Raw genomic sequence first — 23,471 nt, 5'->3', positions numbered from 1 at the left:
CCTACAGGTTTGCACTGTCCTGGGATCACAATGACAATAAATTGACTGGTTAATAAGGAGCTTTGGAAATTGAATCTCCGGAGTTCCAGACTGCATGAGTTCCATCTGCCTGTGACCATCTCAATCAACAGTTCTTTCTCAGAAAAGAAACAGCACACCTGAGACTCCTCATAACAGATCCCTCCTGTCCAGGAGCTGGTGACTCACTCAGACCTTCTGTTCTTTCTAAGGACAGCTCTTCCAAACCAGACACGTGAAGCATCATTCCACTGTGATGTCAGCCAGGTAACCTAACCTCCCTCTGTCAATGTTTGGAAATTATAGCAAGTATTTTGCAATAGGTACATCCAGGGGAAGCTGTGAAGAGCGTACATATATTAGATGATCACAGCTAAGTCATCCATGGGTCTCCTGCCAAACTGTTTGTCATCTTCTTCAATATTTCCTTGTACTTTGCACCAGTACTCAAAAACCTTTCATTTATTAATATTTTACTGACTCCCTGCTATGACAAGGACCACTTCTTCCTGAGTAGAAAGTTGCCCATTCTCAGTGAGGGTGATTTTGAAGAATTGTCTGACATTTCTTTGTGTTTCTTTAATATGGGAGGTGTGCAAAAAAAGTTGATAAATTTCACCTTATCAGCCCATTCCTGGTCCTTGACACACCTAGGAATTATCTCTGTTGTTTGAGTCTGAGGTCACTGGGGATTCAGACAGAATCTTCAACTGCCTCCCTAGTCTGTTTCTTCTTATAAAATTACCAAATGTTTTAAATAATCAGAGCAGCATAGATATCAATAGAATGTTGTTGCTCAGTTACTCAGAGAAGGCAATGGCAACCCCACTCCAGTACTCTTGCCTGGAAAATTCCATGGGCGGAGGAGCCTGGTAGGCTGCAATCCATGGGGTCGTAAAGAGTCGGACATGACTGAGTAACTTCACTTTCACTTTTCACTTTCATGCATTGGAGAAGGAATGGCAACCCACTCCAGTGTTCTTGCCTGGAGAATCCCAGGGACGGGGGAGCCTGGTGGACTGCCATCTACGGGGTCTTACAGAGTCAGACACGACCTAAGTGACTTAGCAGCAGCAGCTCAGTTGCTGCCTTATGTAACTCTTTTGCAACCCCATGGATTATAGCCCACCAGACTCTTCTGTCCAAGTGATTTCCAAGGCAAGAATACTGGAGTGGGTTGCCATTTCCTTCTCCAGGGGATCTTCCCAAAGCAGGGATCGAACTTGTGTCTCCTGCATTGCAGGTGGGTTCTTTACCAGTGAGCCACCACGAAAATCCTATAGATAGACTACTACAAGTTACCCGTGTCAGATTCATGTTGATGTATGGCAAAACTAATACAATATTGCAAAGTAATTAGCCTCTAATTAAAATAAATAAACTTAAATTAAAAAAAACAGTCACCTCTTAACCATTTCCAGGTTTAATTTTGATTATTGACTGTTATATCAGCTTTAGGTTCTTTTTACAGTAACAGAAAATTATGCACCAGAAGACTTTCCTTTCTCACCACCCTCCATTAGTCCCCTTCCCTTCCCAGGGTGCTTTCTTCCTCTTGTGATAGACCTGCTGCTTGTCTAGGGATGATATATTTAATTTTCTATTTCATCTTTTTCATCAGATTTATCAATAACATGGAGCTCAGAAACAAAACGGGTGTTTCAGGATTTCTTCTCATGGAAGTGACAGAGGATCCAAAACTGCAGTCCCTTGTCTTCAGCCTGTTCCTGTCCATGTACCTGGTCACTGTGCTGGGAAACCTGCTCATCATCCTGGCCATCAACTATGACCCCCACCTCCACACCCCCATGTACTTCTTCCTCTCCAATCTATCCTTTACTGACATCTGTTTAAGTACAACCACAATCCCAAAGATGCTGATGCACATCCACACACAGAACCAAAGCATCTCTTACGCAGGCTGCCTCACGCAGGTCTGCTTTGTCCTGGTGTTTGCAAGTTTGGATAGTTGTATTCTTTCAGCAATGGCCTATGATCGCTATGTGGCCATTTGTCATCCACTGAGGTACGCTGTCATCATGAACTCTCATCTCTGTTGCTTGTTGATTCTTCTTTCTCTGTTTACTAGCATTGTGGATGCCCTACTCCACAGTCTGATGCTCTTGCAGCTGTCCTTCTGCACAGATCTTGAAATCCCCCTCTTCTTCTGTGAAGTTGTTCAGGTCATCAAGCTTGCATGCTCTGATACCCTCATCAACAAAATCCTGATATATTTTGCATCTAGCATATTAGGTGGTATTCCTGTATGTGGAATCGTTTTCTCTTATATTCAGATAGTGTCCTCTGTGTTGAGAATAGCATCAGTAAGTGGAAAGTATAAAGCTTTTTCCACCTGTGTGTCTCACCTCTCAATTGTGTCCTTATTTTATGGGACAGCTTTTGGTGTGTACGTTAGCTCTGCTTTTAGTAATTCCTCCAGAAACACTGCGGTGCTTTCAATGATGTACACCGTGGTCCCTCAAATGATGAACCCCTTCATCTATAGCCTGAGAAACAGGGATGTGAAAAGTGCCTTGAGGAAACTTGTCAGTATCTAGGACATCTTTTCTTCTGGGATATCTCATTTGCTTTGCACTGGGGTTTCTGGAATGAGTCAGAGTGATAGAAAAACTGGGCAAGCCAGAATGTTTGCCTGGTTCTTTCACCACCAAATTCTTGAAAATAACTATGTAACATAATGAAAAGTTCATTTTAACTTTGGGTTTTGATTGCTATGAGAGCCTTAGCTTGACTATATGGAGTATGACTGCTTCTAAGAAGTTCACCCTTATAAGCGCTACTTAGGACAATGCCTGGTGCCTAGTAAGTACACAATAAAGTTAACTAGTATCACCGTGTTCCATACTTGCCTATATTCACCAGTTTTGTAAACTTAATGTTCTCACATATTTTTATCACTTGCCTCAGCAACAAGATTAGTTTTCCTTCATGTTATGTTTATCAGCTGCTTTTTCTAATCTGCATAATGAAATAAAATAAGTTGTGTTCAGGTACTCAGGGTAATTATTGATAATCTTCTAACATCTTATTTGCTTTGAGCTTTCTCATTGGCCTATTTATAAGAATGTGTCTGAGTTTTCAGTTCTCTCCTCAGTCATCTTATATTGCTGTACTTCTTACATGCCACTGGTGGAATCTGAAAAAAAAAAAACATTAAAATGGATTGTATCATTGATGTCATAGAGGACTGGTTGCAGTCTTGGGGATCTTAATGCAAAACTTTTTTTCTATTTTAATTGTATTTGTTTATTTTTTACTGCACAGGGTCTGCTTTGCTTTGCACAGGCTTGCTCTAGCTGCAGCCAGCAGGGGCTGCTCTTCATTATGATGCTAGGACTTCTCATTGTGGTGGTTTCTTTTGCTGAGGAGCACAGGCTCTAGGCTTCAGGAGTTGCAGCATATGGGCTCAGTAGTTTTGGCTTTCTGGCCCTAGAGCACAGGCTCATTAGTTGTGGTACATGGGCTCAGTAGTTGTGGTACACAGGCTTAGTAGTTCCATGGCACATGGAACCTTCCCAGACCAGAGATCGAACCCATGTCCTCTGCATTGGCAAGAGGACTCTTTTTTTTAAATTAATTTATTTTTAACTGAAGGATAGTTGCTTTACAGAATTTTGTTGTTTTCTGTCAAACGTCAACATGAGTCAGCCATAGGTATACATATGTCCCGTCCTCTTGAACCTCCCTCTCATCTCCCTCCCCATCCCACCCCTCTAGGTTGATACAGAGCCCAGCAGGAGGATTTTTATCCGCTGTACCACCAGGGAAGTCCAATGCAAAGCGTTTTAATGTGTCTTTATGAGGAAATTTATTCTATGGTGAACTATATTCTTTTGAAATGAAGATGTTGAATTAAAGACAAGAAAGGAAAAAAAGGGGGGATTTGATAAGGACAGTGACACTACTTTTCCTATGAGCATCAAAAAGCAAGGCCATAAGTTAGAATTATCTCTGTGAGGATGCAGGTGAAACAATGGAGATCTCAAAGGAGAGCTGAAGGAGTGACTGCGGAAACTTCTGTTCTCCTCATTGGTGGTTGAAGGGTTGTTTTATTTTCAGCACCAAAACTGGAGAACAGCTCCCTGGCTGCCACACAAGCAGAGCTTCCCCCACAGAACAGATGCAGAAGTAGTTCACCTGGGACTTCCCCGGTGGTCCAACGGTTAAGAATCCACCTGACAATGCAGGAGACATGGGTTCAATCCCAGGAAAACCCCACATGCTTAGAGGTAACTAAGCCGCTGCACCACACTTACTGAGCCCATGCCCTAGAACCCACGCTCCACAACAGAATCCGCTGCAATAAGAAGACGGTGCACCGCAACTAGAGGGTAGTCCCCGCTCGCTGCAACTCGAAAAAGTCCATGCACAACAACGAAGACCCAGCACAGCCAAAAATAAACAAATGAAAGTGTGAAAATGTTAGTTGCTCAGTCATGTCCAACTCTTTGTGACCGCATGGACTATAGCCCGCCAGGCTCCTCTATCCATGGGATTTTCCAGGCAAGAATACTGAAGTGGGTTGCCATTTCCACCTCCTGAGCATCTTCCCCACCCAGGGATCGAACCTGGGTCTCCCCATTGCAGGCAGACTGTTTACCATCTTTTAATATAAAAAGAAACAGATCATCTGAGACCTTTGTACTAAGATTTCTCTGACCTCCAGCAAGAACTACTGACTTTGAACCTCTGGGGGAGACTTGTGGAGAACCTGCGTTCATTTTTACACCCATAACTCTGTTTGATATTTTTCAAAAAGTATGACCCATTTTTATTTAAAAGTTGAAAGAATTTCTAAAACTTTTACATTGAATGAAAATTTTTAATAGGCACTATGAGATTCTGAAGACCTCTGAAATCTGAGATGCTTGACTTCAATATTAAACAACATGGGAGAATGTGTTTAGAATTATGAAGATAGCAGGCCTTTCCCCAACTTCTTAAATATAGTATATGCTAAGTAGTGCATAAGATTTATCTGTAGTTTTGAAAGAATAGATAAGAACATGATATGAACCTATATATAAGGGTTAAAAATACAGCAATGTCATTACCACAGAATCCACCTGAAGTGTTTCACAGTCACAACACCCTCTCCTCTTCCAGTACAAACACTACCCTTAACTAACTTTCTTTGAAATTATTCTTTTGGGTTGAATCCTACGAAATTGCCAATATTTTATCATATTTGTCCTATGAAACTGGCAATAGAATTAAATTTCATTGTATTATCTCCCCAATATATGTTCCTGCCCAATTTATAAATTGACTTCTTTTCAAACTTACTGGAAGTTTAATATAATGTATGAGTTTTTTAATCTCGATTGCTTCTCTCATTATGGCACTTTGAGATTTAATCAAGTTGTTGGGCATATCAGTAACGAATTTATTTCTAATCCTTTGTATTTCAACATTATGTATGGTGACTTTTCAAAGTAAGCATCCTGCCCAATATTGATGAAAATTTTGTTTGTAATTTTTTTTCACTATTAAAAATAAACCTGAGTATTCTTGTATATATTTCTTGGTGGAAATGAGACAAGTTTTATGTTTGCAATGAAATTACTGAGTGTAAGTGGGTATGAATGTTCCTTTGAGTTGTACCAAAGAGTTCTCCTAAGTGACGGAAACAAGTACACACACTTTCTGATGAAGGCTTGGTGATCTGTATCACAACTGATACACTTTCAAGTAAACTGATAACCTAATGTAAAAATCATTTCATTAATTGACATATCTCTTTTTATTATTTGGTTGAGAGTTTTTTCCACATATTAATTTCTGTTTCTTGTAAATATATGTTTGTGATATCTCAAATGAGTTCTCTTTTTTATCTTTTTTTAAATTTTTATTTATTATTTGGCTGCGCTTGGTCTTAGTTGTGGCATTTGGGATCTTTAGTTGCAGCATTTGGGATCCAGTTCCCTGACCCGGGATCGAACACAGGCCGCCTGCATTGGGAGCTTGGAGTCTTAGCCACTGGACCACCAGAAGTCCTTCTTTTTCTTTTTAATTCACATGAGTTCTTTATATAATTTCAACCCACACTCCCCTAAAATACACCAAAATGTACAGTGAAACTATCATGAAGAGATTAGAAAAGATGGTTGTGAAAGCTAAAAAAAAAAAAAAGAAGTATCAGACTTTTATGTGTTGACCACAGACAATTGTCAGGAAATAAATTATTATCTGCTATAGAAATATACACAGTGAAAATTCAGTTTGAGGAGACATTAGTGACTGTTGAAGAGAAAAACTCCTGAGAGTTTCCAATTTTATAATAACATTTAAAGATATACTAATTATATGCACATATATAACTATATTTTCACATATAAACTTGGTATTAGACTTTGTGATGTAACTAATTAGGTAGAGATTCCTTTGCTCATATTGCAAAAAGGAAAACTGGAATCCAATTAGAGAAAGATGATGTGCTCATATTTAAAGAATTAGAAAAGGAGGTGAGCAGACTCAGATGCAAAAAACTACAAGGTATACAACTGGTCTCATAGGATCAGGAAAGCAGCTACTCTGATTCCTCCTTTCCAGAGTCTTGGCCTTTACAGATTTGCACTGCCCTGGGATCACAGTGACAATCAAATTGTTTGGCTAATGAGGAGCTTTGGAAATTGAACCTCTAGGGATACAGAGACAGTATACTGCCTGTGACCACCTCATTCAACAATGCTTTCTGTGAAAAGTTACAGCACACCTAAGCCTACTCGCATCCGTGATCCCTCTTGCCCAGGAGCTCTGGTCTCACTCAATCCTTCTGCCATTCCCGAGGACACATCTCCTATGTGGCAAGTCAAAGAAGACATCGAGCATCATTCCACTGTGATGCCAGCCAGGTATCCTAACGTCTCTCAGTGAGTATTTGGACGTGAAGTCAGGTATTATGCAACAGGCTCATCCAAGGGAAGCTGTGAGGAGAGTACCTACATCAGACGGTTTAGAACTAAGCCACCCGCAGTCCTCCTGTCTGTCAGTCATCTTCTTCATGTGTTTCTTTGTACTTAGCACCAATGCTAAAGCATCTCTCATTTACTCATATTGTACTCACTCTACTATGACCAGGAGCATCTCTTTCTGAGTAGAAATCTGTCTTTTTTAAATCAGGTGGACTGTTATCATTCTCTAACATTCACTTGCAATCTTGTGGTAAGAAAATTGGTAAAGCTCACCTTATCATGCTATTGCTGGTTCGTGACATACCCGTGTATTACCTCAATTGCCTGCCTCTGAGGTCTCAGGGGATCCAGATAAAATGTTCAAGCAGCCTCTCCCTGTTTCTCGTCATAAAATGGCCAGGTTTTAAATAGCTAAAACAATATACACAGTGTAATTTTTTAATGACACCTGTTAACCCTTTCCAGAATTAACATTTGTTGATGCTGCTATGTCAGCTTAAGGTTTTTTTAACTGAAAAAAAGTTTTTAAAGAAACAGAATAATTCACATACACAAGATGCACTTTTTTTTTTTTTTTTTTTTTTTTGCCACACCACACAGCATGGGGGATCTTAGCTCCCTTAACAGGGATGGAACCCATGGCCCCTGCACTGGAAGGGCAGAGTCTCAACCACTGGACTGCCAGAGAAGTCCCAGGCACATCTTTTTAATTGCCCTCTTTCAATCTGCTTCCCTTATTCTTTAGATGTTTTTGCTTCTGGTGACACTCTTCCTTCTAGTCTAGAAAACACACGTTTGATTGTATTATCATTCCACCTTTTCCATCAGATTTATCAACAGTATGGAACAGAGGAATAAAACACATGCTTCAGATTTTCTTCTCATGGAAGTGACAGAGGATCCAAAGCTGCGGTCCTTCCTTTTCAGCCTCTTCTTGTCCATGTATCTGGTCACAGTCCTGGGAAATCTGCTCATCATCCTAGCCGTCAGCTCTGACTCCCACCTCCACACCCCCATGTACTTCTTTCTCTCCAATCTGTCTGTTAACGACATCTGTTTAACCACTACCACAATCCCAAAGATGCTAGTGAACATCCAAACACAGAATCAGAGCATCACTTATACAGGCTGCCTCACGCAGATCTGCTTTGTCCTGGTGTTTGCTAGTTTGGAAAGTTCTCTCCTTGCAGTAATGGCCTATGACCGGTATGTGGCCATTTGTCACCCACTGAGATATAGTGTTATCATGAGCCCCCGCCTCTGTGGGCTGGTGATCTTACTCACCCTGTTTATTATTATTATGGATGCCCTGCTCCACACTCTGATGCTGTTACAGCTGACCTTCTGCACAGACCTGGAAATCCCCCTCTTCTTCTGTGAAGTTGTTCAGGTCATCAAGCTTGCATGTTCTGATACCTTCATTAACAATATCCTGATATATTTGGCAACTAGCATATTTGGGGGTATTCCTGTGTGTGGAATTATTTTCTCTTATATTCAGATAGTGTCCTCTGTCTTGAGAATGCCATCAGCAAGTGGAAAGTATAGAGCGTTTTCCACCTGTGGGTCTCACCTCTCAGTTGTGTCCTTATTCTATGGGACAGGTTTGGGGGTGAACATTAGTTTTGCTCTTACTAACTCTTCCAGAAACACTGCCGTGCTTTCAATGATGTACACTGTTGTTCCTCAAATGATGAACCCCTTCATTTATAGCCTGAGGAACAGGGACATGAAAGAAGCCTTGAGGAAACTCATTGTTAAGACTCCTTTTCTGTGATTGTCTCTTCTGCTTTGTACTGGCATTTCTAGAATGAACCAGAGTAACAGAATGTCAGGTGAACCAGAAAGCCTGACTCTTGTCCCACCAACTTATTCTAAAATGACTAGATAACATAGTGGCTAAGGGAATTTTAACTTGAGGTTGAAACCAACTTCCTGTTTGCTTGGCTCAGTGATGTTTCACAAATGAGTCCCATTTCCTAGTCCTGTTTTCCTCCATGCACTCCTTAAGAAGCTAATGGAGGCAGGAAATATACTGATATCATTGGAACATCAAAAAAAGAAATGTGGAAATTTTGGATATGTCAGGGAGAGGATCTAATAAATTTGTGGACGTAAGAACCTTGATTTAGCTCGATCTTATGGTTGGGGCCAAAAAAGGTCCATATAGTGAAAACTATGGTTTTCCAGTAGTCATGTACAGATGTGAGAATTGGACCATAAGGAAAGCTTAATGCCAAAGAATTGATGCTTTCGAACTCTGATGTTGGAGAAGACTCTTGAGAATCTCTTGAATTGCAAGGAGATCTAACCAATCAATCCTAAAGAAATAAACCCTGAATATGCACTGAAAGGGCTGATACTGAAGCTGAAGCTCCAATACTTTGGCCACCTGATGGGAAGAACCGACTTACTGGAGCTATGATGTTGGGAAATATTGAAGGAAAAAGGAGAAAGGGTTGGCCGAGGATGAAATGGTTAGAGAGCATCCCTGACTCAATGGACACAAATTTGAGCAAACTTCAGGAGACAGTAAAGGACAGAGGAGCCTGGCGTGCGTGCTGCCATTCATGGGATCACAAAGAGTCAGACACGACTTAGTGACGAACAACAACAGAACTGCATCCCAGGCTCAAGCCTACTGTGAGACATGTGGAGATTTGTATGCACTGCATATTTCTTTTTACATGTGATATTGCTTTTGAATATCTTTTGTAGTTTGTTTTTTTATGGGGGCAGGGTGTGAACACAAGTGCTTAATTTTAATGCAGTGCATTTGTCAATACTTTCCATAATGATTTGTACTCTCTAGAGTAAAAATACAAATCACCTTGGAAAATTAACTAGTATTGTTGTGTTCCATAATATGCTGATATTCTAATTTGTAAACCTACTGGTCTCGCATATTTTTACCACTTGCTTCAGCAATTAGGTTAGTTTTGTTTTCTTTCATGTTGTATTTATCAGCTGCCTTTTCTGATGTGTCACATAATAAAATAAATATTATTTATGCAGCAAAAATGAACTCATTTCCAATACTCTGGACTTGTACATGTATGCTGTATCTTTTCCAAAATATATGTTCTTCCTGATGCTGGAAGTTTCATTTCTTTGTAGCTAGTTTTCTGGTGTTATAGATAAATCATTTTGAATAGTGTCTTATATGTTTCTGGTGTTATGAGAGTGTTTTGTAATTGGGATGGAAATACTGGGTATTAGAGATACCAAGTCTCCTTTGGGTAGTTCCAATAAGCTTTTCTTTGGACAAATAGACATACACTGGAAAGTACTAGTGATCTATTTCATCACAAGTTTTCAAAAATACTGACAGTCTAATGGGTATAAAAGTGATTTCATTAATTCACGTGTGTCTTATTATTAAATGGTTGATATTATCTTCATATACTTCTTTCCTATCTGTTAAATTTCTGCTTGTGGTACTTCTGCTGAGTTCCTTCCCTTTTCATAATTGATCCATGTGACTTTGTATTACCAGGTTATTATTTTCACCTGAATGCACTGCAGTTTTTTTCACATGTGTTTTTGCTTTTGGATATCTTTTTTTTTTTAGGTTTTTTTGGGGGGACAGGGTATGAATGTAAGGGCTTAATTTTAGTGGAGTGCATTTGTCAATACCTTCCATAATGGTTTGTGCTCCCAGATGTTTTTTATAAATCCCAGGGTTACTTCAATCTGAGGGATTCATCATTTTGGCTTTTATATTTGAAACAAACCCTTCCTGGAATTTAATTTTGCCTTGATGTGAGGCAGAGATCCAAATTCATTTTTCTATCCCTGAATAAACTGTCCATTTATGTGTGGTCTTAGGCTGGACTCTACATTATCATCAGCAAGTCATATTTACTCCTGTACCAATTTTATAGGTCTTAATTATTGTAGCAAACCATTCAGCTAAAGAGCTTCCTTGATGGCTCAGATGTTGAAATCTGCATCTCCCTTTTTTGAACTTTTTATTTTACACTGGAGTAGAGCCGATTAATGGGCTTCCCAGGTGGCACAGTTGTAAAGAATCTGCCTGCAATGCAGGAGACCCAAGTTCAATCTCTGGCTCAGGAAGATCCCCTGGAGGAGGAAATGGCAACCCACTCCACTATTCTTGCCTTAATCCCATGGACAGAGGAGCCTGGCAGGCTACAGTCCATTGGATCACAAAGAGTTGAACATGACTGAGCACACACAGAGACAGAAAGTGAAGAAAACTACTAATACATATTGAAGCTATTTTGATAAATTAGAAAAGATGGCCATGATATACTAATTGATCAGAGATGGTATTGTCACAGAGAATATATTGCAATGAATAAAATTTGTGTGAAAAACACATGGTCAAGATTAAGATTCAGGAAACATGAAACCCTGAAATTTTTGTGGGTTTTTTTTTTACATGACCCAATCAAAAAATGCGCTAAAGAACTAAATAGACATTTCTCCAAAGAAGGCATACAGATGGCTAACAAACACATGAAAAGATGCTCAACATCACTCATTATCAGAGAAATGCAAATCAAAACCACTATGAGGTACCATTTCATGCCAGTCAGAATGGCTGCGATCCAAAAGTCTACAAATAATAAATGCTGGAGAGGGTGTGGAGAAAAGGGAACCCTCTTACACTGCTGGTGGGAATGCAAACTAGTACAGCCACTATGGAGAACAGTGTGGAGATTCCTTTAAAAACTGGAAATAGAACTGCCTTATGACCCAGCAATCCCAATGCTGGGCATACACACTGAGGAAACCAGAATTGAAAGAGACACATGTACCCCAATGTTCATCGCAGCACTGTTTATAATAGCCAGGACATGGAAACAACCTAGATGTCCATCAGCAGATGAATGGATAAGAAAGCTGTGGTACATATACACAATGGAGTATTACTCAGCCATTAAAAAGAATACATTTGGATCAGTTCCAATGAGGTGGGTGAAACTGGAGCCTATTATACAGAGTGAAGTAAGCCAGAAAGAAAAACACCAATACAGTATGCTAATGCATATATATGGAATTTAGAAAGATGGTAACAATAACCTTCTATACGAGACAGCAAAAGAGACACTGATGTATAGAACAGTCTTTTGGATTCTGTGGGAGAGGGAGAGGGTGGGATGATTTGGGAGAATGGCATTGAAACATGTATAATATCATATATGAAATGAGTCACCAGTCCAGGTTTGAGCACCATACTGGATGCTTGGGCTGGTGCACTGGAACGACCCAGAGGGAGGGGAGGGGAAGGAGGAGGGAGGAGGGTTCAGGATGGGGAACACGTGTATACCTGTGGCGGATTCATGTTGATATATGACAAAACCAATACAATGTTGTAAAGTTAAAAAAAAAAAAAAAAAAATATATATATATATATATATATAAACAAGTATGTTTTTAAAATGTTACTTGTGTAATACATAGCATATATTTTATAAGTAATTATAATATACAAAACATAATATAGCTTATTATATTATAGGATTATATATAGTATAGATTAGTATAATATACTAAGCATTATAGAATTATATCCTTGGTCTTTAAGGATTGGCACAGTACTGGGATCACAGTGATAATAAAATTGCTTGACTAATGAGGAGCTTTGGAAATTGATCCTCTAGGGAGTACAGAGATTGTGCTCTGCCTGTGACCGCCCCAATCAACAGTCCTTTCCCTGAAAAGCAGTAACACACCTGAGCCTCCTTCCATAGATGACCCTTCTTGCCTTGGAGCCTGGTGGCTCACTCAGTTCCTCTGCCCCTCCTGAATACAGATCTGTATGGAACATTCGGCAGAAATGTCAACCATCATTCCACTGTGATGCCACTCAGGTAACCTAATGTCCCTCAGTAAGATTTGGAAATGAGGACAGGTGTCTCGCTATACTTATCCAAAGGAAGCTATGAGGAAAGAATATACATCAGATGATTAGAAATAAGCTACTCCAGGCCTCCTGCCTGTCTCTCATTTTCTTCTCAAGTTTCCTTGCACTTTGCACCAGTATTAAAATGCATCTCATTGACTAATGTTGTAGTCACTCTCTACTATAACCAAAACCATTTCCTCTTGAGTTGAAATCTGCACCCCCCTTTTCTGAACTTTGTACTTTATACTGGAGTAGAGCCGGTTAATGGGCTTCCCAGGTGGCACAGTGGTAAAGAATCCACCTGCAACGCAGCAGACCCAAGAGACATGGTTTCCATCTCTGGGCTGGGAAGATATCTGGGAGAATGAAATGGCAACCCACTCCAGTATTCTTGCCTGGAAAATCCCATGGAGAGGGGAGCCTGGCAGGCTAGAGTCCATGGAGTCATAAGAGAGTTGGACCCAACTGAGCATGGCCACACGCACACACACACAATGTAGTCACCGTTTAAGGTGGACGGCAAAGGGACTCAGTCATGTATATACATATATCCATTCTTCCCACAACTCCCTTCCCATCTAGGCTGCCACATAACATTGAGCAGAGCCCCTATGGTACACAGTAGGACCTTATGGTTATTTACAAAACAGAAACAGATTCACAGACTTAGAGAACACACTTATGTTTGCTAAGGCAGAAGAATGAGAGGAAGGGACTGTTAGGGAGTTTGGAATCAATATGTACACACACTCTACTTCAAATCTGCATTTCTTAAAATAGGATAACTATTAAAATGTTTCCAACATTCATTTGTAATCTTGTTGGGGTATGGGGTGGGTGGACAGGAAGTTCAGTAAAGTTTATCTTATCTTCTCATTCGATTCTTGACATTTGTAATTATTGTTCAGTCGCTACGTCGTGTCCAACTCTTTGCTACACTATGGACTGCGGCAGGCCAGGCTTCCCTGTCCTTCACTGTCTCCTGAGGTTGGCTCAAATTCATCTCCATTGAGTCAGTGATCGTATCCAACCAACTTATCCTCTGTTGCCCCCTTCTCCTCCCGTCCTCTATCTTTCCCAGCATCAGAGTCTTTTCCAAGGAGTCGGCTCTTCACATCAGGTGGCTAAAATGTTGGACCTTCAGCTTCAGCATCAGTCCTTCCAGTGAATATTCAGGGTTGATTCCCTTTAGGATTGACTGGTTTGATCTCCTTGCTGTCCAAAGGACATCAAGGTTATTGACATACCTATGTATTATTTCAGTTTCCTGGCTCTGAGGTCTCTGGGAATCTAGACAGAATATTCAGCTGCCTCCCTAGTCTCTCTTTAGAAAATTACCAAATGTCTCAAATAATCTAAATAGTATAGTTGGGGTATTATGAAAAGTGACTACCCCTTAAGCCCCTATGGGAATTAACAATGGATGATATCTGCTGTATCAGGTTCAGTTTTTTAAAAAAGTAACGGAATAATATGTATTCAGAAGGAATGTTTCTTATTCTTCTCTGTCTCCATCTCATCCCAAGATAGTGTTTGCCTTTTTGTGATCCTCCTGCTAGTGCAGAAAACCCACATATAATATGTTGTCAGTTTCCATCCTTCTCACCAGATTTTTCCACAACATGGGACCCAGAAACAAAACAGGAATTTTAGAATTCCTTCTTATGGAAGTGACAGAAGATCCGGAACTGCAGCCACTCCACTTCATTCTGTTCCTGTTCATATACCTGGTTACCATTCTGGGAAACCTGCTCATCATCATGGCTGTCATCTCTGACTCCCACCTCCACACCCCCATGTACTTCTTTCTCTACAACTTGTCCTTTACTGACATCTGTTTAAGCACAACCACGATCCCAAAGATGCTAGTGAACATCCAAACACAGAATCAGAGCATCACATATACAGGCTGCCTCACCCAGCTCTGCTTCATCCTAGTCTTTGTTGGTTTGGAAAATAGTCTTCTCACAGTAATGGCCTATGACCGGTATGTGGCCATTCGTCACCCACTGAGGTACATGGCCATCATGAACTTCCCCCTCTGTGGCCAGCTGATTCTATTCTCCTTGTTTATTAGCATCGTGGTTGCCCTTCTTCACAGTCTGATGGTGTTGCAGCTGACCTTTTGCACAGATCTGGAAATCCCCCTCTTCTTCTGTGAAGTTGTTCAGGTCATCAAGCTTGCATGTTCTGATACCCTCATTAACAATATCCTGATATATTTGGCAACTAGCATATTTGGGGGTATTCCTGTGTGTGGAATCATTTTCTCTTATATTCAGATAGTGTCCTCTGTCTTGAGAATGCCATCAGCAAGTGGAAAGTATAAAGCGTTTTCCACCTGTGGGTCTCACCTCTCAGTTATGTCCTTATTCTATGGGACAGGTTTTGGGGTGTATATTAGTTCTGATCTTACTAACTCTTCCAAAAACACTGCCGTGCTTTCAATGATGTACACTGTTGTTCCTCAAATGATGAACCCCTTCATTTATAGCCTGAGGAACAGGGACATGAAAGGAGCTCTGAGAAAACTCATCGTTAGGACTTCTTTTCTGTGATTGTCTCTTGTGCTTTGTACTGGCATTTCTAGAATGAACCAGAGTCACAGAATGTCAGGTGAACCAGAAAGCCTGACTCTTGTCCCACCAACTTATTCTAAAATGACTAGGTAACATAGTGGCTAAGGGAATTTTAACTTGAGGTTGAAACCCAACTTCCTGTTTTCTTGGCTCAGTGATGTTTCACAAATGAGTCCCATTTCCTAGTCTTGTTTTCCTCCATGCACTCCTAAGAATCTAATGGAGACAAGGGATATACTGATATTAATGGAACATCAAAAGAAGAAATGTGGAAAATTTGGATATGTCAGGGAGAGGATCTAATAAATTTGTGGACATAGAGCCTTGATTTTGCCTGATCTCTTGGTTGGTTCTGAGAAAGATCTATATAGTCAAAGCTATGCTTTTTCACCAACTCAGTGGACATGAGTTTGAGCAAACTTTAGGAGATATGAAGGACAGGGAAGCCTGGCATGCTGCAGTCCATGATGTCTCAAAGAGTCAGACAAGATTTAATGACTGAAAGATAACAAATGGTTTTTCCAACAGTCACGTGCAGATGTGAGACTTGAACCATACAGAAGGCTGAATACCAAAGAATTGATGCTTTCAAACTGTGGTGTTGGAAAAGACTCTTGAGAGTTCCTTGGACTGCAAGGAGATCAAAGCAGTCAATCCCAAAGGAAATCAACCCTGAATATTCATTGGAAGGACTGATGCTGAAGTTGAAGCTCCAATGCTTTGGCTACCAGATGGGAAGAGCTGACTCACTGGAGTTGGGATGCTGGGAAAGATTGAAGGCAAAAGGAGAAGGGGGTCAGCAGAGGATGAAATGGTTAGATAGGCTCACTGACTCAATGGACACAGATTTGAACAAACTTTTGGAGACAGTAAAGGCCAGAGGAGCCTGGTGTGCTTCAGTTCATGGGGTCACAAAGAGTCGGACACAATTTAGTGACTGAACAACAACAGAACTGCATCCACGGTCAAGCCTGCTGTAAAACATGTGGAGAGCTGTTCTTGCAAATTCCAACTCACTCATTCCTGATACCCACCACAGATAAACTGTATGTGTGCCTGGCAACACCAACACCCACCACAACTCAGTTTTCTGACCTCTGTAATTGCTAAATTGTTGCTATCTCAGTGGTTAGGGATGATTACAAGACATTCAATTTTGATCAGTGAGGAAGCTTTCATCTTTACTGAGATAAAGTAACCCTGATTCGAATGTGCCAAAACAATGCTCTCTTATAATACAAAGGCTTCAGAACTGGGGAATGTAGAGAAAAGTCATTTGCTCCTCCAGGTGGTGTCTTTAACCTGGGAGCGGTAGTTACCCTTGTGAGCCAAGACGGCTGCAACACATGCAGGCATCATATCACAAAATGTTTACCAGAAACAGAAAACTGACTCAATCCTATGTGTCTTAATATTTAATAATGCATGGAGTCATCTGCAACATACACCCTTCATTCTCTTCACCATGAATAGGATCAAATGTCCCATCTGAAGCTCATCCTCAAGGTGGAGAAAATGCTTATTTTGAGAGCCTAAGCCTGACTATATGCAGTGCAATTCCCTTTGAATCCCACCCCCACAAGCATTAAAAACACCTCGGACAACTTGACATGTAGTAAAGGACTCAATAAAATTAACTAATATCGTTGGGTTCCATGATGTGCTTTTATTCATAATTTGGAAACTTACTATTCTCACATATTTTTACTACTTTCTTTAGCAATTAGGTTAGTTTTCCTTCGTGTTGTATTATCAGCTTGTTTTTCTAATCTGCATCATTTAATAAAATAAATAGTATTTACACAGCAGAAATGAACTCATTTCCAATACTCTGGACTTGTAAGTCATATGTAGTATCTTTTCAAAACACATGTTTTTTCTGATACTGCTGGAAATTTTGTTTCTTTGTAACTAGTTTTCTGGTGTTATAAATAAATCATTTTGAATAGTACTTTATATGTGTCTGGTGTAAATGAGAGTGTTGTGTAATTGGGATGGAAATATTGGGTATTAGAGATACCAGTCTCCTTTGTGTGGTTACAATAAGTCTTCTTTTGAACAAATTTATACATATATTGGAAATCTGTCAGAGACGACAGAGACAGACACAACTGAGCAACTGAACTGAACTGAACTGGAAAGTTGCTGTTTAGCCTCCCAGCCATGTCCGACTCTTCATGACCCCAAGGACTGCAGCATGACAGACCTCCCTGTCCCTCATCATCTCCCAGAGTTTGCCCAAGTTCATTATATCAGTGATGCCATCCAGTCATCTCACCTCCACACCATCTTCTCATTCTGCCTTCAGTCTTCCCCAGCATCTGGATCTTTTCCAATGAGTTGGCTGTTTGCATCACGTGACCAAAATATTAGAGCTTCAGCTTCAGCAACAGTCCTTTCAATGAATATTCAGGGTTGGTTTCCTTTAAGATTGACATTGGAAACTACTGATGATCTATATCATCATCAACACATTTTCAAGAACACTGACAGCCTAATGGGTATGAAAATGATTTAATAATTCATGTATATCTTATTATTAAATGATTGATAGAATTTTCAGATATTTATTTCCTTCCTGTTAAGTTTCTGTTTGTGGTGTTTCTCCTGAGTGGCTTATCTTTTTCCAATTGATTCACATGACTTTGTATCACCAGGTTATTATTTTAAGTTGTATGCACTGCAAATTTCTTTTTGCATGTGTTTATTACTTTTGGATTTTTTTTAGGCTTTTGGGGAGTGATGGGATGAACCCAAGTGCTTAGTTTTAATGCAGTGCATTTGTCAATACTTTCCACAATGGTTTGTGCTCCCTAGATATTTTTTAATAAAACCCAAGGTTACTTCAATCTGAGAGACTCACCATTTTAGCTTTTACATTTGAAACAATACTCTTTCTAGAATTTAGTTTTGCCTTGATGGGAGATAAGGATCCAAATTCATTTTTATGTCCCTGAATAAACTGTCCATTTATGTTCTGGTCTTTTTCTGGGCTCGATATTATCATCAACAAGTCTTATATTTACACCTATACCAATTTAATAGGTCTTAATTATTGTAGCACACCATTCAGCTAAAGGCTTCCTCCATAGCTCAGCAGTAAAGATTCCACATGCTATGCAGGAGACATAGGAGATGAGGGTACAGTCTCAGGGTCAGGAAGATCCCCTGGAGGAGGAAATGACAACCCACTCTAGTATTCTTGCCTTGATAATCCCATGGACAGAGGAGCATGGCCAGCTACAGTCCATGGGGTCGCAGAGAGTTGGACATGACTGAGCACACATAGAGACAGAAAGTGAAGAAAACTATTAATATATATTGAAGCCATTTTGATAAATTAGAAAAGGTGGTTGGGATATAGTAATTGATCAGAGACAGGATTGTCACAGAGAATATATTGCAATTCAATTGTGTAAAATACACACAGTTAAGATTATGATCAGAAAACATTTAATGACTCTTGGAGAGATAAACCCTGAAATTTTTGTGTTGTTTTTTACACTAACAACTATGCTTTAAAATATGCTATTTGTGTAATATATAGCATATATTTTATAATTAATTATATAAAATATAATAAAATAACTTATTATAAGATTATATATATATAGTATAGTATAGCATCATAGAATTGTATCATCGGTTTCTAAGGGTTTGGACAGTCCTGGGATCACAGTGATAATAAAACTGCTTGACTAATGAGGAGCTTTGGAAATTGAACCTCTAGGGAGTACAGAGATTGTGCTCTGCCTGTGACCGCCCCATTCAACAGTCCTTTCCCTGAAAAGCAGTAACACACCTGAGCCTCCTTCCATAGATGACCCTTCTTGCCTTGGAGCCTGGTGGCTCACTCAGTTCCTCTGCCCCTCCTGAATACAGATGGAACACTCAGCAGAAATGTCAACCACCATTCCACTGTGATGCCACTCAGGTAACCTAATGTCCCTTAGTAAGGTTTGGAAATGAGGACAGGTGTCTCACTATGGTTTATCTGTGATGAAAGAACATGCATCAGATGATTAGAACAAGGCTATCCAGAAGCTTCCTGCCTGACTGTCCGTCATGTTTGTCTCATGTTTCCTTAGACTTTGCACCAGTATTCAAACACCTTTCATTTACTAGTATTGTATTCATGCTCTCCCATAATCAAGACTGTTTCCTCTTGAGTTGAAGTCCACAACTCTTATTTTACCATTTTATTTTGTATTGGAGTATAGCTGATTAACACTGTTGTGATAGTTTCAGGTGGACAGCAAATGGACTCAACCATACATATACATGTATCCATTCTCCACCCCAAACTCCCCTCCTATCCAGGCTGCCACATAACATTGAGCAGAGTTCCCTTTGCTATACTGTAGGACCTCATTCTTGTTCAGTCACTCAGTTATGTCTGACTCTGTGCAACTCCATGCCAGGCTTTCCTGTCCTTCACCATCTCCTGGAGCTTTCTCAAACCCATGTCCATTAAGTCGGTGATGCCATCCAACCATCTCATCCTCTGTCATCCCCTCCTCCTCCTGCCTTCAATCTTTCCCAGCATCAGGGTCTTTTCCAATGAGCCACTTCGAATCAGGTGGCCAAAATATTGGAGTTTCAGCTTCAGCATCAGTTCTTCCAATGAATATTCAGGACTGATTTCCTTTAGGATTGACTGTTTTGATCTCCTTGATGTCCAAGGGACTCTCAAGAGTCTTCTCCAACACCACAGTTCAAAATCATCAATTCTTCAGTGCTCAGCTTTCTTTATAATCCAGCTCTCATATCCATACATGACTACTGGAAAAACCATAGCTTTCACTAGATGGACCTTTGTTGGCAAAGTAATGTCTCTACTTTTTAATACGCTGTTTAGGTTTGGCATAGCTTTTCTTCCAAGGAGCGTGTCTTTTAATTTCATGGCTGCAATCACCATCTGCAGTAATTTTGGAGCCCAAGAAAATAAAGTCTGTCCTGTTTCCATGGTTTCCCCATCTATTTGCCATGAAGTGATGGGACCGGATGCCATGATCTTCATTTTCTGAATGTTGAGTTTCAAGCCAGCTTTTTCATTCTCCTCTTTCACCTTCATCAAGAGGCTCTTTAGTTCCTCTTTGCTTTCTGCCATAAAGGTGGTGTCATCTGCATATCTGAGGTTATTGATATTACTCCTGGCAATCTTGATTCCAGCCTGTGCTTCATCCAGCCACATGAAGTACTCTGCACATAAGTTAAATAAGCAAGGTAATGATATACAGCCTTGATATATTCCTTTGCCAATTTGGAACCAGTCTGTTGTTCCATGTCTGATTCTAAGTGCAGCTTCTTGACCTGCATACAGGTTTCACAGGAGGGAGATAAAGTGGTCTAGTATTCCCATCTCTTTAAGAATTTTCCACAGTTTGTTGTGTTCCACACGGTCAGAGGCTTTAGCGTAGTCAGTGAAGCAGAAGTAGATGCTTTTCTGGAATTCTCTTGCTTTTTCTATGATCCAAAAGATATTGGCAATTTGATCTCTGGTTCCTCTGCCTTTTCTAAATCCAGCTTCAACATCTGGAAGTTCTTGCAGTAGTCTGAACATTCTTTAGCAATGCCCTTCTTTGGGATTGGAATGAAAACTGACCTTTTCCAGTCCTGTGGCCACTGCTGAGTTTTCCAAATTTGCTGGCATATTGAGTGCAGCACTTTAACAGCGAGTGATCATGCCATTGAGGTTATCTTGGTAAATTAAGTTTTGTGGTTTTTTTTGGCATAGCTCTTCTCTCTATTCTTGCCACCTCTTCTTAATATCTTCAGATGGGTTGCAGTGGAGAGTTCTGACAAAACGTGGTGCCATGGAGAAGGGAATGGCAAACCACTTCAGCATTCTTGCCTTGAGAACCCCATGAACAGTATGAAAAGGATGTTGTTGGTTATTTACAAAACAGAAATAGACTCACAGATTTAGACAACAAACTTCTGGTTGCCAGTGGGGAAGAATGGAAGGAAGAACCCCATTTTGGGATTGATATGTACACATTGCTATATTTGAAATCTGTGTCTCTTAAAACAGGATGACTGTTATAAAATTGTCTGACGTTTGCTTGCGATCTTGTGGTGGTGGGTAGTGGGTGGACAGGAAGTCTGGTGAAGTTCACCTTATTTTCCCATTCCTGATTCCTGACATGTGTGCTTAGGTGCTCGCCTATGTATTATTCCAGTTGCTTGACTCTGGGGTCTCTGGGGATCGAGACACAATGTTCAGTTGCCTCCTTAGTCTGCTTCTCTCTATAAAATTACCAAGTAGTGTAGCATAAATAATATAGTTGCTTTCTTGGTGCTTCAATGGTAAAGAATCTTTCTGCCTACTCAGGAGACATGGGTTTGATCCCTGATACAGGAAGATCCCACCCACTGTGGAACTACTAAGCTCCATGCACCACAACTATTGAACCTGTGCTCCAGAGCCCTGGAGCCGCAGCTGCTGAGCCCACACACCATAGAGCCCATGCTCTGCAACAAGATAAGCCACGACAGTGAGAAGCCTGTGCACCACAACTGGAGAGTGGACCCCTCCTGCTGCAACTAGAGAAAAGCCCATGCAGCAAGGAAGACCCAGCACAGCCAAAAATAAACAGAAATAAAATTATTTCTAAAATACAGTATGAATAGTGACTACCCATTAAGCCCTTATGGGAATTAACAATGGATGACATTCTGCTATATCAGCCGCAGTTTTTTAAGAAAGTATAGAAATAATATGCATACAGAAGACACGTTTCTTATTCTTCTGTTTATCTCCATCTCATCTCATGATAATGTTTTGCTTCCTGCTGGTGCATAAAACCCACATTTGATTGTGTTGTCAGTTTCCATCTTTCTTCCCAGATTTGTCCACAACATGGGACCCAGAAACAAAACAGGAGTTTCAGAATTCCTTCTTATGGAAGTGACAAAGGATCTGGAACTGCAGCCACTCCACTTCATTCTGTTCTTGTCCATTTACCTGGTTACCACTCTGGGAAACCTGCTTATCATCATGGCTGTCATCTCTGACTCCCACCTCCACACCCCCATGTACTTCTTTCTCTACAACCTGTCCTTTACTGATATCTGTTTAAGCACAACCACGATCCCAAAGATGCTGGTGAACATCCAAACACAGAATCAGAGCGTCACTTACACAGGCTGCCTCACCCAGCTCTGCTTTGTCCTGGTGTTTGCTAGTTTGGAAAGTTTTCTCCTTGCAATAATGGCCTATGACCGCTATGTGGCCATTTGTCACCCACTGAGGTACATGGCCATCATGAACTTTCGCCTTTGTGGTTGGCTGATTCTATTCTCCTTGTTTATTAGCATCGTGGATGCCCTGCTCCACAGCCTGATGGTGTTGCAGCTGACCTTTTGCACAGACCTGGAAATCCCTCTCTTCTTCTGTGAAGTTGTTCAGGTCATCAAGCTTGCATGTTCTGATACCCTCATTAACAATATCCTGATATATTTGGCAACTAGCATATTTGGTGGTGTTTCTGTGTGTGGAATCATATTCTCCTATACTCAAATTGTCTCCTCAGTTTTGAGAATGCCATCAGTGGGTGGAAAGTATAAAGCTTTTTCCACCTGTGTTTCTCACCTCTCAGTTGTGTCCTTATTCTATGGCACAGGCTTGGGGGTGTACATTAGTTCTGCTCTTGTCAATTCTTCCAGGCAGACTGCAGTGGCTTCAGTGATTTATACAGTTGTCCCTCAAATGATGAACCCCTTCATCTATAGTTTGAGGAACAGGGACATGAAGGAAGCTTTGAGAAAACTCATCAGTAAGATACCATTGCCTTTTCAGGACTGTGTTATTTAATTGCCACACATTTGTGTGTTTTCTAGTTGTTATTCTCTTATATAGGGCTTCCCTGGTGGCTCAGACAGTGAAGAAGCTGCCTTCAATACAGGAGATAGGGTTCGATCCCTGGGTCAGGAAGATCCCCTGGAGAAGACCATGGCAACACACTCCAGTATTCTTGGCTGGAGAATCCCATGGACAGAGAAGACTGGTGGGCTATAGTCCATGGGGCCTCAAAGAGTTCAATACAACTGAAGCAATTTAGC

At 40.5% G+C, this 23,471-nt stretch overlaps 4 protein-coding genes across 4 annotated transcripts; all 4 read left to right on the top strand.

The window, feature by feature from the left end:
• Positions 1-1,652: 1,652 nt before the first annotated feature.
• LOC102268675 (olfactory receptor 7G1) lies at positions 1,653-4,036 on the top strand. Its single transcript, XM_005909857.2, has 2 exons — positions 1,653-2,564; positions 4,019-4,036. Exons 1-2 carry the CDS (start codon positions 1,653-1,655, stop codon positions 4,034-4,036), a joined length of 930 nt encoding a protein of 309 aa, XP_005909919.2.
• Positions 4,037-7,794: 3,758 nt separating this feature from the next.
• LOC102268956 (olfactory receptor 7G1) lies at positions 7,795-8,730 on the top strand. The gene has a single exon (XM_014482971.2). The coding sequence runs from the start codon at positions 7,795-7,797 to the stop codon at positions 8,728-8,730; it is 936 nt and encodes a 311-aa protein (XP_014338457.2).
• A 5,720-nt stretch (positions 8,731-14,450) lies between these two features.
• Positions 14,451-15,386, top strand: LOC102269242 (olfactory receptor 7G1). The gene has a single exon (XM_005909858.3). It carries the CDS (start codon positions 14,451-14,453, stop codon positions 15,384-15,386), a length of 936 nt encoding a protein of 311 aa, XP_005909920.2.
• A 6,883-nt stretch (positions 15,387-22,269) lies between these two features.
• LOC102269525 (olfactory receptor 7G1) lies at positions 22,270-23,223 on the top strand. Its single transcript, XM_005909859.2, has one exon. It carries the CDS (start codon positions 22,270-22,272, stop codon positions 23,221-23,223), a length of 954 nt encoding a protein of 317 aa, XP_005909921.1.
• Positions 23,224-23,471: the final 248 nt, after the last annotated feature.

Source organism: Bos mutus, chromosome 7 (assembly GCF_027580195.1).
Source record: "Bos mutus isolate GX-2022 chromosome 7, NWIPB_WYAK_1.1, whole genome shotgun sequence".
Taxonomy (NCBI): domain Eukaryota; kingdom Metazoa; phylum Chordata; class Mammalia; order Artiodactyla; family Bovidae; genus Bos; species Bos mutus.
The sequence above is the reverse complement of the archived record's forward strand: the minus strand, read 5'-3'. Positions and strand labels throughout refer to the sequence as shown.

What these genes read in the sequence shown, in the direction of transcription:
- LOC102269525 (XM_005909859.2), top strand. Translation starts at nt 22,270, where the DNA reads ATGGGACCCAGAAACAAAACAGGAGTTTCAGAATTCCTTCTTATGGAA.
- LOC102268675 (XM_005909857.2), top strand. Translation starts at nt 1,653, where the DNA reads ATGGAGCTCAGAAACAAAACGGGTGTTTCAGGATTTCTTCTCATGGAA.
- LOC102268956 (XM_014482971.2), top strand. Translation starts at nt 7,795, where the DNA reads ATGGAACAGAGGAATAAAACACATGCTTCAGATTTTCTTCTCATGGAA.
- LOC102269242 (XM_005909858.3), top strand. Translation starts at nt 14,451, where the DNA reads ATGGGACCCAGAAACAAAACAGGAATTTTAGAATTCCTTCTTATGGAA.